The following is a 12,355-nucleotide window of genomic DNA, read 5'->3' on the forward strand; positions in this document are numbered from 1 at the left end:
TGAGGTCAGGAGTTTGAAACCAGCCTGACCAACATGAAACTAAATGAAACCCCATGTCTACTAAAAATACAAAAAATTAGCTGGGCATGGTAGCAGGCGCCTGTAATCCCAGCTACTTGGGAGGCTGAGGCAGGAGAATCGCTTGAACTCGGGAGGTGGAGGTTGCAGTGAGCTGAGATGGCGCCACTGGACTCTGGCCTGAGTGACAGTGCGAGACTGCGTCTCAAAAATAAATAAATAAATATAGTACTTTATAAATTATTGTCATTAAGTTCTTTCTGAACTTCCTGTCTCCCATAACATACTTTTTCATCTTTCTTTTCTTTTTTGTTTTCTTTTTTTAAAAGATGGAGTTTTACCATGATGGCCAGGCTGGTCTTGAACTCTTGACCTCAGGTGATCCACCCACCTCAGCCTCCCAAAGTGCTGGGATTACAGGTGTGAGCGACCACGCCCAGCCCTGTTTTGTTTCTTTTTTTTTCATCTTTCATATAACAAAGGCCATGCCAATTTTAAATCAACATTTTATAGATATCCTTGCTGATCATAAATCTGACATAGAAACTTTATGTTCAAAAATGTTCTTTTATACTGTTCTGCTAATAAGGAGAAAATAAACTATTAACAGAAGCTGGCTTGTCAAAATCCAGGTGCGATAAGTATCTCTGGACCAGGACATGCGATATTATGTAAATAATTCCCCGAGAGAGAGAGATTTGTAGTTCCTTTCTTGTTTGAATCCTGGTGGAGTTTGTTCTTTTCTTTGCTCCCATCAATATTTTGCAGATAGAGAGGAAGTTAGAACTGAATGATCCAAACCTTATGCAATTAGCCATTTGGAGACTGCCACATAAACAGTAAAGAGGAGAATCAGCTTGCATGACTGCCAGTGAGCAGTTTTTTGGGAGAAGTATGGTCTTGATTGCCTTTCATTGGGCATACAGGAAAGCAGAGTTGGCTTTCACCTCTTCATTTGGCCCCCTAGTTCAGCTCCAAGCAGACCATGCAGATACATTGTATCTTGCTACTCTAATCTTTTCCTTCTGAAAGGGTTTATTTGAATGCAAAAGGATCCCTGTTTCCTTGGCATGCTAAGGACTCCCTTGTTTCCCAAGGCTGTGGAAAAGAAAAAAATGGAAAGTGGAGAGCAATAACTAATGTAATTACTCTGCAGCTGGTTCTGGGACAGTTAAATACTTGATGTTCTGACCTGTAAACAAAGCATGGGGACATTTCTAGCAGCAGCATATGTTCCCTCTAGACCCCTGTGTCTTCCTAATTGAACTTCAGAGATTAATGCCACAAGAATTTGTCATAGAATGGCACAGCCTGGTTCTAAACAAACTGTCCCACTTCCAGGGCGTGGGTCCAAGAGAATGGTTTCGCACTAATTGCTCTTTGTGTATAAATTTCCTCTGAATAATCTGGAGGTAAATCAGAAATGGGGAGAATTGTAGCAGATCTACTGTGATGAAAATGAAGAGGAAATCAAAATCAGTGAGGTTATGGGGGAGATGTGGAATTTCCATCTGCCAGTGAATTGCCTTGACCCAAAGCACAATGGGCAGTTGACTCCCCTGCTATGTTCTTGTTGAGGGAATGTGGGTTTCCATTTTGTGGAAATTGAGGCGATCAACAGATTTTTCTTCTTTCCCCCTCTTCCTCTTTAAACTGTCTGAATATATAGTTAGTACGCAAGTATTGGCCCTAGATTAAACTGTAAACTCTAACCAGGACTTGCACACAGTAGACACCTGCTAGACCAACATCTGCTGAACTGAGCGGCAAGAATTCACAGTCACAATAGAAACCAAGTAATCGGGAATTCCTCTCCATTTTGCTTGGTTCAGCCTTCAGGGCTGGGTGAAAGGGTGTTGTTTACTTGCACTAGCTAGAGGCAGGGTGTGTGTGTGTGTGTGTGTGTGTGTGTGTGTGTGTGGTGGGGGGGTAGGCAGAATTAGCTGTCAAACTTAAAGGGCAAGGTGAAGAGAAAATAGGAGGATAAATGGGTATCCCTGTAGCTCAGTGTTTGTGATGTAGGACAGAATCTATTGTACAGAGTTGGGAAGGCAGCTCAGAACGCACCCCCTGATGGCTGAATGAATGCTAGCTCTCTTGTAGAGGGTGCTGTGTGGCTAACATGGTGGCCTGGGGGAGTGATGGAAGGCCCATGTACTTTGACTTCTCATAAACTCCTACAGCATGTTTTTAATAACCGATAGAATAAGTAAACAGAAAGTCAATTAGAGTATAGAAGACCTGAACATTACTACTAGCCAACTTGACCTAAGTGACATTTGTGGAACTCTCTATCCCCAAATAGCAGAATACACCAGAATATACATTCTTCTCAAGTGCACATGGGACATCTGCCAAGATAGATGCTGTTCTGGGCCATAAAATGAGTCCCAAGAAGTGTAAAAGATGTTAAGTCACACAGAGTATGTCTTCTAACAATGGAATTAAATCGGAAATCAATAGGAAAATTCTTCAAAAATCCCCAAATATTTGGAAATGAAATAATATAATTTTAGATAGCTTATGGGTCAAAGAAGATGAAAAGGGAGCTTAGAAAATATTTTGAGCTGAATGAAAAGGAAAATACAACATATCAAAATTTATGGGATGCTGCTAAAACAATACTTAGGAGGAAATTCATAGCACTAAGTGATTGTAATGGAGGAAGAAAGATTTGAAATCAATGACCTTAGTTTCCACCTTAGGAAATAAGAGCACATTAAACCCAAAGCAAGCAAAAGAAAGGAAATCATATGTATGTGTTAAAATGAAACATTCCATGCAGTAAAATTGTTTGATTTTTTTTTTTAGGCAGTTTCACTTTTATTGCCCAGGCTGGAGTGCAGTGGTGATCTCGGCTCACTGCAACCTCTGCCTCCCGGGTTCAAGCGATTCTCCTGCCTCAGCCTCCCGAGTAGCTGGGATTACAGGCATGTGCCACCACGCCTGGCTAATTTTTTGTATTTTTAGTAGAGGCGGGGTGTCTCCATGTTTGTCAGGCTGGTCTCAAACTTCTGACCTCAGGTGATCCGCCCACCTCGGCCTCCCAAACTGTTGGGATTACAGGCGTGAGCCACCGCGTCCAGCCAGTTCTATGAGTTTTAAAACAAATGTAGACCACCAACAACACATTGTAACCACCAGCACGATCAAGATACAGACGTGTGCCATCACTTCCCACATTCCCTCAGGCTGTCCCTTCATAGTCCAACCCTCCCCTAACCCCAAGCCCTGGCAATCACTGACCTGTTCTCTCACACTATAGTTTTGCCTTTTCTAGAGTGTCATAGAAATGGATTCATACGCTGAGTCCCCTTTAGAGTTGGCTTCTCTCACTTGCATCATGCCTTTTCGATTTATCCATATTGTTGAGGGCAGCTGGGTGATCTTGGCTCACGGAAGCCTCGCCCTCCCAGGCTCAAGAAATCCTCCCACCTCAGCCTCCCACTAGCTGGGACCGTAAGCCGGGGCCCGGGGCGTGGGGGGTGGGTAGGGGGTCGCGGCGCCGCAGCCGAGGCAGCCAGCTCCAGGGGCCGCCACAACCGCCACGGGCAACGCCCCCGCCAAGAAGGACACCGAGCAGGAGGACATGAAAGAGCTCCTAGCCAGAGCCAAAGAAGATTTCCTCTACAGATGGGAACGCCCCGTTCCGAACACCGCCAGCTTGGATCAGTTTGAACTGCTCAAGCCGCTGGGCGCCGGCTCCTGCGGGCGGGCGGTGCTGGTGAGGCCCCGGGAGAGCGGCGGCCACTGCGCCATGAGGATCCTCAACAAGGAGAAGGCGGCGAAGCCGAAGCAGGTCGAGCACGTCCTGAACGAGAGGCGCATCCTGCAGGCGATCGACTTTCCGTTCCTCGTCAAGCTCCAGTTCTCCTTCAGGGGCAACTCCGACCTGTACCTGGTGATGGAGTACATGCCGCGTGGGGACATGTTCTCCCGCCTACGGCGCGTCGGAAGGTTCGGAGAGCCCCGTGCCTGTTTCTACGCCGCCCGGATCGTCCTGGCCTTCCAGTACCCGCACTCGCTCGACCTCATTCACCGCAACCTGAAGCCCGAGAACCTCCTCATCGACCAGCAGGGCTACCTGCAGGTGATGGACTTCGGTTTCGCCAAGCGCACGAGGGGCCGCACTTGGACCCTGTGCGGGACCCCCGAGATCATCCTGAGCAAAGGCTACAAGGCCGTGGACTGGTGGGCCCTGGGGGTGCTCACCTACGAGATGGCCATGGGCTTCCCGCCCTTCTACGCCGACCAGCCGATCCAGATCTACGAGAAGATCGTCTCTGGGAAGCTGCGGTTCCCCTCCCACGTCAGCTCTGACCTCAAGGACCTGCTGCGGAGCCTGCTGCAGGTGGACCTCACCAAGCGCTTCGGGAACCTCCGGAATGGGGTCGGCAACATCAAGAACCACAAGTGGTTCGCCACAACCAACTGGATCGCCATCTATGAGAAGAAGGTGGAAGCTCCCTTCATCCCGGAGTTCGCAGGCCCTGGGGATGCCAGTAACTTCGACAACTACGAGGAGGAAGAGATCCGGATCTCCATCAACGAGAGAAGTGTGCCAACGAGTTTTCTGAGTTTTAGGGGTGTGCTTGTGCCCCTGTGGGTTTTCTTTTTTTTTTTTCTGTTGGGTGGGTGGGTGGGTGGCAGGGTTGGACTGAACAGCCAGAGGGCCCCAGGGTTCCTTGCATAGAGTTTCACCCCCCACCCCACCCTCCAGGGTTGGGGTAGCAGGAAGCTCGGATATTTAGAGGGACAGAAACACCAGCTGCTCCCTCACTCCCTATGCCTTCCTGGGCCTTCTGTGCTTCTCCCTTCCTCCTCTCGGAGAGTCCCCCTTGCCCCAGCCCACTTGTACCTGTTTTAAATGAGTTTCTCAGCTCTATTCAGGCCAGGTCTTGCTGGTGTATCCAGGAACAGGGTGTGGAAAGAGGGGCTCAAACTTAACTCCAGCATAGAACAGGCACCACTTGCTAAGAGAGGATGAATGAAAAGCACGCCTGCCTTTCAGAGTAATCCTGCCTGGGAAGGAGAGAGGTTTAGTGCCATGTTCAGTGGGCTGCTTGCTAAAATTAAAAATTAAAAACATAAAAACAAGTAAAAATCTTCTTTAAGTTCCACCAGTGTCCCCTTTTCCTCCTTCCTCTACTTTCACCCCTCCCACCCTTCCCATGTCTCCCCATTCCCAGATCCATTTTAACTAATCCAGGAAGCCAATTGGCTTTGGAAGCAGGCTCTGAGGTTTGAACCTCCCCTCTTGAACTGCTGATCTCCCCTTCCCGCTCCCCAGGGGCATCCTCTGCCACTCTTGCAAAGGTCTCAGTTCCTTCAGGAAGCCTCCACTCTCTTCTTCCCAACAGAGTTTTCTTCACCCTTGGGCTGTGGGAGCCAGACAAAGCAGCTGTCCCACTCCCTGTCAAAGAGAAGTTGTCCCCTCAGAAGACGGAGAGTCCCAAGCCCAAGTCTTTCTGCACAGCAGCATTTCCCGGAAACTCCTGAATTTTATTCTTGGCCAGATTGTAATGCCCAGCTTCCCCTATGGGAAGCCACTTGTGCAAAAGGACATGGAAGAGGCTCAGTCCCTCCACCCCATCTCATGGCCCAGGGTTCATGGCTAGGGTTGCTGGGGAGGGGCTGCCTGTTTTATTCACCCCGCAGCTTCTGCCTCCTCCCAACCTGGGTGCTCTTCCTCCAGCTTAGCTGTCAGTCATCCTTCACCTCTTCTCTCCTGCTACCCTTGTGCTGTTTTCAATTTTTTTTTTTTTTTTTTGAGATGAAGTGTTGCTCTTTTGCCCAGGCTGGAGTGCAGTGGCATGATCTTGGCTCACTGCAACCTCTGCCTCCTGGGTTCAAGCCATTCTCCTGCCTCGGCCTCCCGAGTAGCTGGGATTACAGGCACCTGTTACCACCCCTGGCTAATTATTGTATTTTTAGTGGAGTGGGGTTTTGCCATGTTGGCCAGACTGGTCTCGAACTCCTGACCTCAGGTGATCCTCTTGCCTTGGCCTCCCAAAGTGGTGGGATTGCAGGCCACCTTATTCATCTTCCTATTTTCCCCTCATCACTTCTCCCCATCCCAGAAGGAGCTCTCAGGCCTGGGGTGGGGCTTCAGGTGGGCTTGGGGTGATTTGACCTATGTGCTTCAAAAGGATGAGATTTCCTCTTGAACGGTGTGCTGTTGTAAACATCTGTCAAAATTATTAACAATAAGACTGGGTGCTGTAATCCCAGTGCTTTGGGAGGCCGAGGCGAAGTGGATCACTTGAGGTCAGGAGTTCGAGACCAGCCTGGCCAACTTGGCAAAACCCCATCTGTCTCTACTAAAAATAATGCAAAAATAGCCAGGTGTGGTGGCAAGCACCTGTAATCCCAGCTACTTGGGGGGCTGAGGCAGGATAATCAATGAACCCAGGAGGTGGAGGTTGCAGTGAGCTGAGATCGCAACACTGCACTCCTGGGTGACACAGCTAGACTCTGTCTCCAAAAAAAAAAAAAAAAAGGGTGCAGTACCTTACTCCTGTAATCCCAGCACTTTGGGAGGCTGAGGTCGGCAGATCATGAGGCCAAGAGATTAAGACTATTTTGGACAATATGGTGAAATCCCATCTCTACTAACAATACAAAAATTAGCTGGTCATGGTGGTGCGTGCCTGTAGTCCCTGCTACTCAGAAGTTTGAGGCAGGAGTATCACTTGGACCTGGGAGGCAGAGATTGCAGTGAGCCTAGATTGTGCCACTGCACTCTAGCCTGCTGACAGAGTGAGACTCTGTCTCAAAAAAAAAAAAAAAAACCCAAAAAAACAAAAAGCCAACTATTACCAATAAAGTTTTGTTTAAAAAGAACTGGCAAAATTGTAATGCTGGAAGTCATAATAGTGACCTGTGAGGATGGCATTGGTCGAGAGGGGACGGGAAAGAGCCAACAGGTTAGCTGAAAATGTTCTCTATCTGCTTGGTTGCCAGGCACATGAGTATACACAAATGTAAAAATTCATTGGACCACGCAATTCATAGCTGTGCACTTGAGCATATGTAAGTTATATCTCAGTGATTAGAAAACAGTTGAAAATGTTGAGGTTTTTTGAAACGGATGAGATAACACAGGCAGGCCACGGGTGATTCAGGTGGGGATAGAGGTTTGAGGATCATAGCCTCATGGTATTGAAATAGCATTTGAGTTAGGCCTTAAAATAAAGGTTCTTAACATTTCTTGGGTCCAGGTCACTGTGAATTTGATAAAAAGTATAGTCTTTCTCTTCATGAAAAAAACCCCCATATGCACAAAAGCATACCCAACTCATGTATATGATTTTATGACCCTATTAACGTTTATCTCTGACTCTTCTAGGAATTGGTGGGTTCTAGGCTAAGAACCCTACTTAGATAAATGGGTAGATTTACAAATGGGAGAGGGAAGAGTGGGATTCACCTATGAAAACCCATGTGGGGCTGGGCACGGTGGCTCACGCTTGTAATCCCAGTGCTTTGGGAGGCTGAGGGGGGCCGATCACCTGAGGTCAGGAGTTTGAGACCGCCTGACCAACACAGAGGAACTTGTCGCTACCAAAAATACAAAATTAGCCAGGCATGGTGGTGCATGCCTGTAATCCCAGCTACTCGGGAGGCTGAGGCAGGAGAATCGCTTGAACCTGGGAGGCAGAAGTTGCAGTGAGCCGAGATTGCACCATTGCACTCCTGCCTGGGCAACAAGAGCAAAACTCCGTCTAAAAAAAGAAAACCCATGGAGTAAGGGAGAGTGGTAGCACATACGGATACTAGAGAGAGAGAGGCAGAGGATCCTCGATCATCCACTTCTGCAGAATTCCCTGTTGATATCGTAACTTAGGATGTAAGACATCCTAGCTTTCCAGCACTGACTCTGCAGTGAAATTGCTACTTACGTTGAGTAACTATGGCTCCGGGCTACATTTACAAAAGTTTACAGCATGTTTGCTTACAAGAATCAGCTTGTTTTAACTTGAAGTATTTAACACTGAGCATCTTACTCATCAGGAATATGTTTCTGCAGCCTTGATCATTTTGCTTTCTCATGATTTTTCTCCCAGGCTCTTATGTCTCTGTTGCTAGGGACACTTACCAATTGGTGTAAACCGCATTAATTGATTAAAATAATCATTGCTGAGTCCATTTCCATGTGAGAAGTGTACATCCCATGCCTTTGACTTTAGACCTGTCAGTGTCACTCGCTTTGGCAGAGGGAACGTGAGTAGAAATGCTGTCAGCTGCACTGAAGCAGAAGCTTTGTGAGCTCTCATTGGTTCCGCCATTGCTCTTTTTCTACTGCCTCTGAAAGTTGCCTTTCCCACATAGTGGCTGCTCTGAACCCTAGAATGAGGAAGATTCTTGGAGGAGAGCTGCAGCTGCTCCCCACGTGAGGGAGAAGTAAAACTATATTGGTGAAAGCACCTATGCTTTGGGATTGTTTGTTACCACAGCATAACATGGTGAAAGCTGACTAATATACTGGGACATTTGGGAAAGTCTCTTGGATAAGTTCAGAAGAAGCTGCTATTGAAGTTTTTTCCATTTTCATACATCATGAAATTCAGTTTATTTAGGATTTCTGAATATCTCAAATGAAGAGTATTTGGGTTATTTTTAATTAACAAAAGAAATGTAAAGACCATAAATCATTGGAATCAATGTACCACCACAATTGAGAACAAAATATTTTATTTCTCTCAAGAAAACTATAGTTTACAGTAGTATTTACTAAATAAATTATATAATTTCTCTTTTACAAGCAATAAACTAGATCACAAATATTTCAAAGACGGTGTATGTACACGACATAAGGCCTTTTATAAATAGCTTTGCTTTTCTCATTTCACTAGTAAACAGTGAAAAAATCTTTATAGAAGCTAGTTTTCTATAAAGTATAGGCAGACCTATTATATTGATCTTTAAATTAAACCAATTTAAACTTTTAACGACATGAGCTATAATTTTGCAAAAAGAATTTATACTTTTTACCATTTGCACGGATGGATTTTAAAAAATATATAAGCAGATTACATATGTTGCTTATGTATAATCACTGGATGCATGCACAATGAAATAATGCAAAAGTCCATAGGAAAATAGCACTTCCAAGTCCAAAAACGTGATTGGCAGTGGTATAGAAAGCAGCTTAAATATAGTTCATGCAGTTCTTCACAGTTCAGCAAGCAACAGCAAATGATAGAATAGGGTAGTATTTTTCACATCCCATCTGCTGATCAGCCTGAAGTTGACATCTTGAAATCTGTTAACTCAGGTCGATGACTTCTCTGTGTGTAGTGGGGCTCAGCCAAGTTGCTGTGGACAGTTCTGGAGTGGAGAAACTTCTCTGCCACAACTGTGCTCATGTCTCATCCATGTGCTTAGGTGGTCACCATTTTCACTTACTGGGAGAGCAAAAAAGAAAGCAGGTATGAGACAAAGATTTAGTGCCCTCCCCATGAGTGGCAACACAAGTTCATTATTTTTCCCAATCACTTGTATCTGGAAAATGGGGTGCATTTTGTTTGGAATTCTTCTGCAATGATCAGCATAGCATATGCTTCTTTGGTGGACCTGTAACCTGTTAATTACACCAGTGTTTATCAAGATTGAGTCCTGACTACATCACAGCACTGTGGTCAGGACTTTGACTAAGACACACTCCTGCCCTCCAAGTGCACAGGGATTAGGGGATGTGCTGTGGTATATTAGGCCCGAAGCCAAAAAGAACAACTTAAACATGGCCTTGAACTTGTAAATGTTTTTTTCCAAACAATATCCCTGTGGCCGGGTGGTAACAATATGTTCAGCAAATATTTAAATGGTAGCTATTTAAAATCAGAGCCAGCTAACTCAATCTGTGACAGTTGTACTATGATATATGTGGGGAAAGCAATATTATATTCAGTCTTTTCTCCTCTCCCTTTTTTTTTTTTTTTTGTTGTTGAGACAGAGTTTCACTCTTGTTGCCCAGGCTGGAGTGCAATGGTGCAATCTCAGCTCACCGCAGCCTCTGCCCGCTGGGTTCAAGCGATTCTCCTGCTTCTGCCTCCCAAGTAGTTGGGATTACAGGTGCCCGCCACCACACCCAGCTAATTTTTGTATTTTTAGTAGAGATAGGATTTCACTGTGTTGGCCAGGCTGGTCTCGAACTCCTGACCTTGTGATCCTCCCACCTCGGCCTCCCAAAGTGCTAGGATTACAGGAGTGAGCCAGTGTACCTGGCTATGTTCAGTCTTTAGAAACAGACACATTGGGTCAAATAATTTGATTTCCTAATTATTACATCTATAGAATATTATGCAATATCTTCTTGGAACCTTGTTTGTTTCATCTGTTTGTTAAATTGAGGTAACAAACTCTATAGGATAGTTCTGAGGGATAAATTTTTCCAAGGGGAAAATGAAGTGTGTACACACACACGATATACACAAATCATATATTTATAATTGAGTACTGTGCCTGGCATGTGTTAGTGAAGAAGGTTGGAGCTTAGGGTCACAGAGACTGGTGCAGCTCAGCACCTTTAACTGGAGGCTGAAAAAACGTGAGTAAAAGGTTTGAAACAACTCTGAAAATTATTAGGAAAGACAACATGTCACATGCAGGGAATTCTGTTTAACAATGAATATTTTATCTCAGCCTATTGTGCGCTGTAATTTTTATGAACTTACTATTTTGTTTTATACTTTGGCTGCTCCCTCTCATTCATCTAAGCTAGAAGGGTTTGCTTGCTTAAATGCACAGCATGGTCATGCTGTTACTCAAAAATGATCTTTAGGAAGAGGTGAGTCTAAGGTGCTGTAAGCTATAGCAGTGGGCAAATGGGATATTGCCCACATTCCCAGGACAGCTGTCTTTAAGGTGGACTGGTGGACTTCACTCGGCCTCAGTCTGATAACCTTGATGTACGGTGTAGGTCTTTACTTACAAAACTAGTGACATACAAAAAAACCCACATAAAATGATGAGGTCCTACTGATTAGATTTATAAGTCCTGCTTTCTTAAAAGCAAGCAAAACAAAAACAAAAAGAGTGATAGTTTACTTTCCTCGTCCTATAGATCACGCTGCAGTTCTGCATCTTACTTCCAGTGCCAGACTCTGAGAGGGACAGTGAGTAACCTGAGTGATGCCTGAGGACATCCACCAGTGAAGGGTGCCAGAGCCAGGACCCATGGGAATGGCTAAAGGCTTGGCGTTTTTGGTCCAGAAAATAGGAGAGGTAGAGACAGGGCATAAGAGTTGTCTTTGAGTCTCTGAAGACTAGCCTTGGGAAGAAAGGCTTAGGTACTAGTTTAGTACCAGTATTCCTGAAAGATGTGACATTGTCACCAGTAATAGTGGCACAGATGCTGTGATCCTGGGGTCAGGAATCTCACAAGGTGTGAAGGGCATGGACTTGCAAAGCTGCACCCCCTCCACTCTTTCTTCATTAAGGATCCTGAAATTCACATCCTCCCCAAGTACATGATGTGTATATGACACAAGCCCTCCCCACATACATGAGCCCAACATGCCTTCTGCTGAGACTCAGTGGTTGAGAATGATCCCAGAAGCCAGAACCAGGACAACTGCATGGAAGCCAGTTCTGTCTCAAGCAGGAAGTGTTTTTTTTTTTTTTTTTTGAGACGGAGTTTCGCTCTTGTTACCCAGACTGGAGTGCAATGGCGCCATCTCGGCTCACCGCAACCTCCGCCTCCTGGGTTCAGGCAATTCTCCTGCCTCAGCCTCCTGAGTAGCTGGGACTACAGGCACGCGCCACCACGCCCAGCTAATTTTTCGTATTTTTAGTAGAGATGGGGTTTCACCATGTTGACCAGGATGGTCTCGATCTCTTGACCTCGTGATCCACCCGCCTCGGCCTCCCAAAGTGCTGGGATTACAGGCGTGAGCCACTGCGCCCGGCCTGGAAGTGTTTTCTAACCGGAGTAAAGAAATGAGTGGGCTCGGTGTGATGGCTCATGTCTGTAATCCCAGCACTTTGGGAGGCCGAGGTGGGAGGATCGCTTGAGCCCAGGAGTTCAAGAGCAGCTCTGGCAACATAGTGAGACCCTGTCTCTACAAAAAAAAAAAAAAATAAATAAAATTAAAAAGATTAGCTGGGTGTGGTGTCATTTGCCTGTGGTCCCAGCTACCCAGGAGGCTGAGGTGGGAGGACTGCTTAAGCCCAGGAGTTTGAGACTACAATAAGCTATGATCACACCACTGCATTCCAGCCTGGGTAATGGAGAGAGACTCTGTCTCTAAAGAAAAAAAAAAAAAGAGGGCGGGGAGGACTTCAGCACTTGTGGGTAGGTTGGATCAGATGACTATGAAGTTCTATTTCAACCACA

General features: G+C 45.8%; 2 protein-coding genes across 7 annotated transcripts in view; one reads left to right on the plus strand and one right to left on the minus strand.

Moving 5' to 3' along the window:
* The first annotated feature begins 3,607 nt into the window (after positions 1–3,607).
* Positions 3,608–4,602, plus strand: PRKACG (protein kinase cAMP-activated catalytic subunit gamma). Its single transcript, XM_021669267.2, is given in 2 exon segments — positions 3,608–4,567; positions 4,570–4,602. Coding segments are annotated over 2 exon segments (993 nt in total).
* Positions 4,603–8,695: 4,093 nt separating this feature from the next.
* PIP5K1B (phosphatidylinositol-4-phosphate 5-kinase type 1 beta) overlaps positions 8,696–12,355 on the minus strand; it is a 351,464-nt gene continuing 347,804 nt past the window's right edge. For all 6 annotated transcript variants that reach the window (XM_064361684.1, XM_064361689.1, XM_064361686.1 and 3 more), the window contains one exon: positions 8,696–9,425. In XM_064361684.1, the coding sequence (XP_064217754.1) occupies positions 9,423–9,425 (3 nt within the window). In that variant the 3' untranslated portion in view covers positions 8,696–9,422. The remainder of the gene's footprint in view (positions 9,426–12,355) is intronic.

The sequence above is a fragment of the Aotus nancymaae genome, unplaced genomic scaffold (genome assembly GCF_030222135.1).
Source record: "Aotus nancymaae isolate 86718 unplaced genomic scaffold, 86718_ANA_hifiasm-v0.15.2.pri h1tg000041l, whole genome shotgun sequence".
NCBI classification, from domain to species: domain Eukaryota; kingdom Metazoa; phylum Chordata; class Mammalia; order Primates; family Aotidae; genus Aotus; species Aotus nancymaae.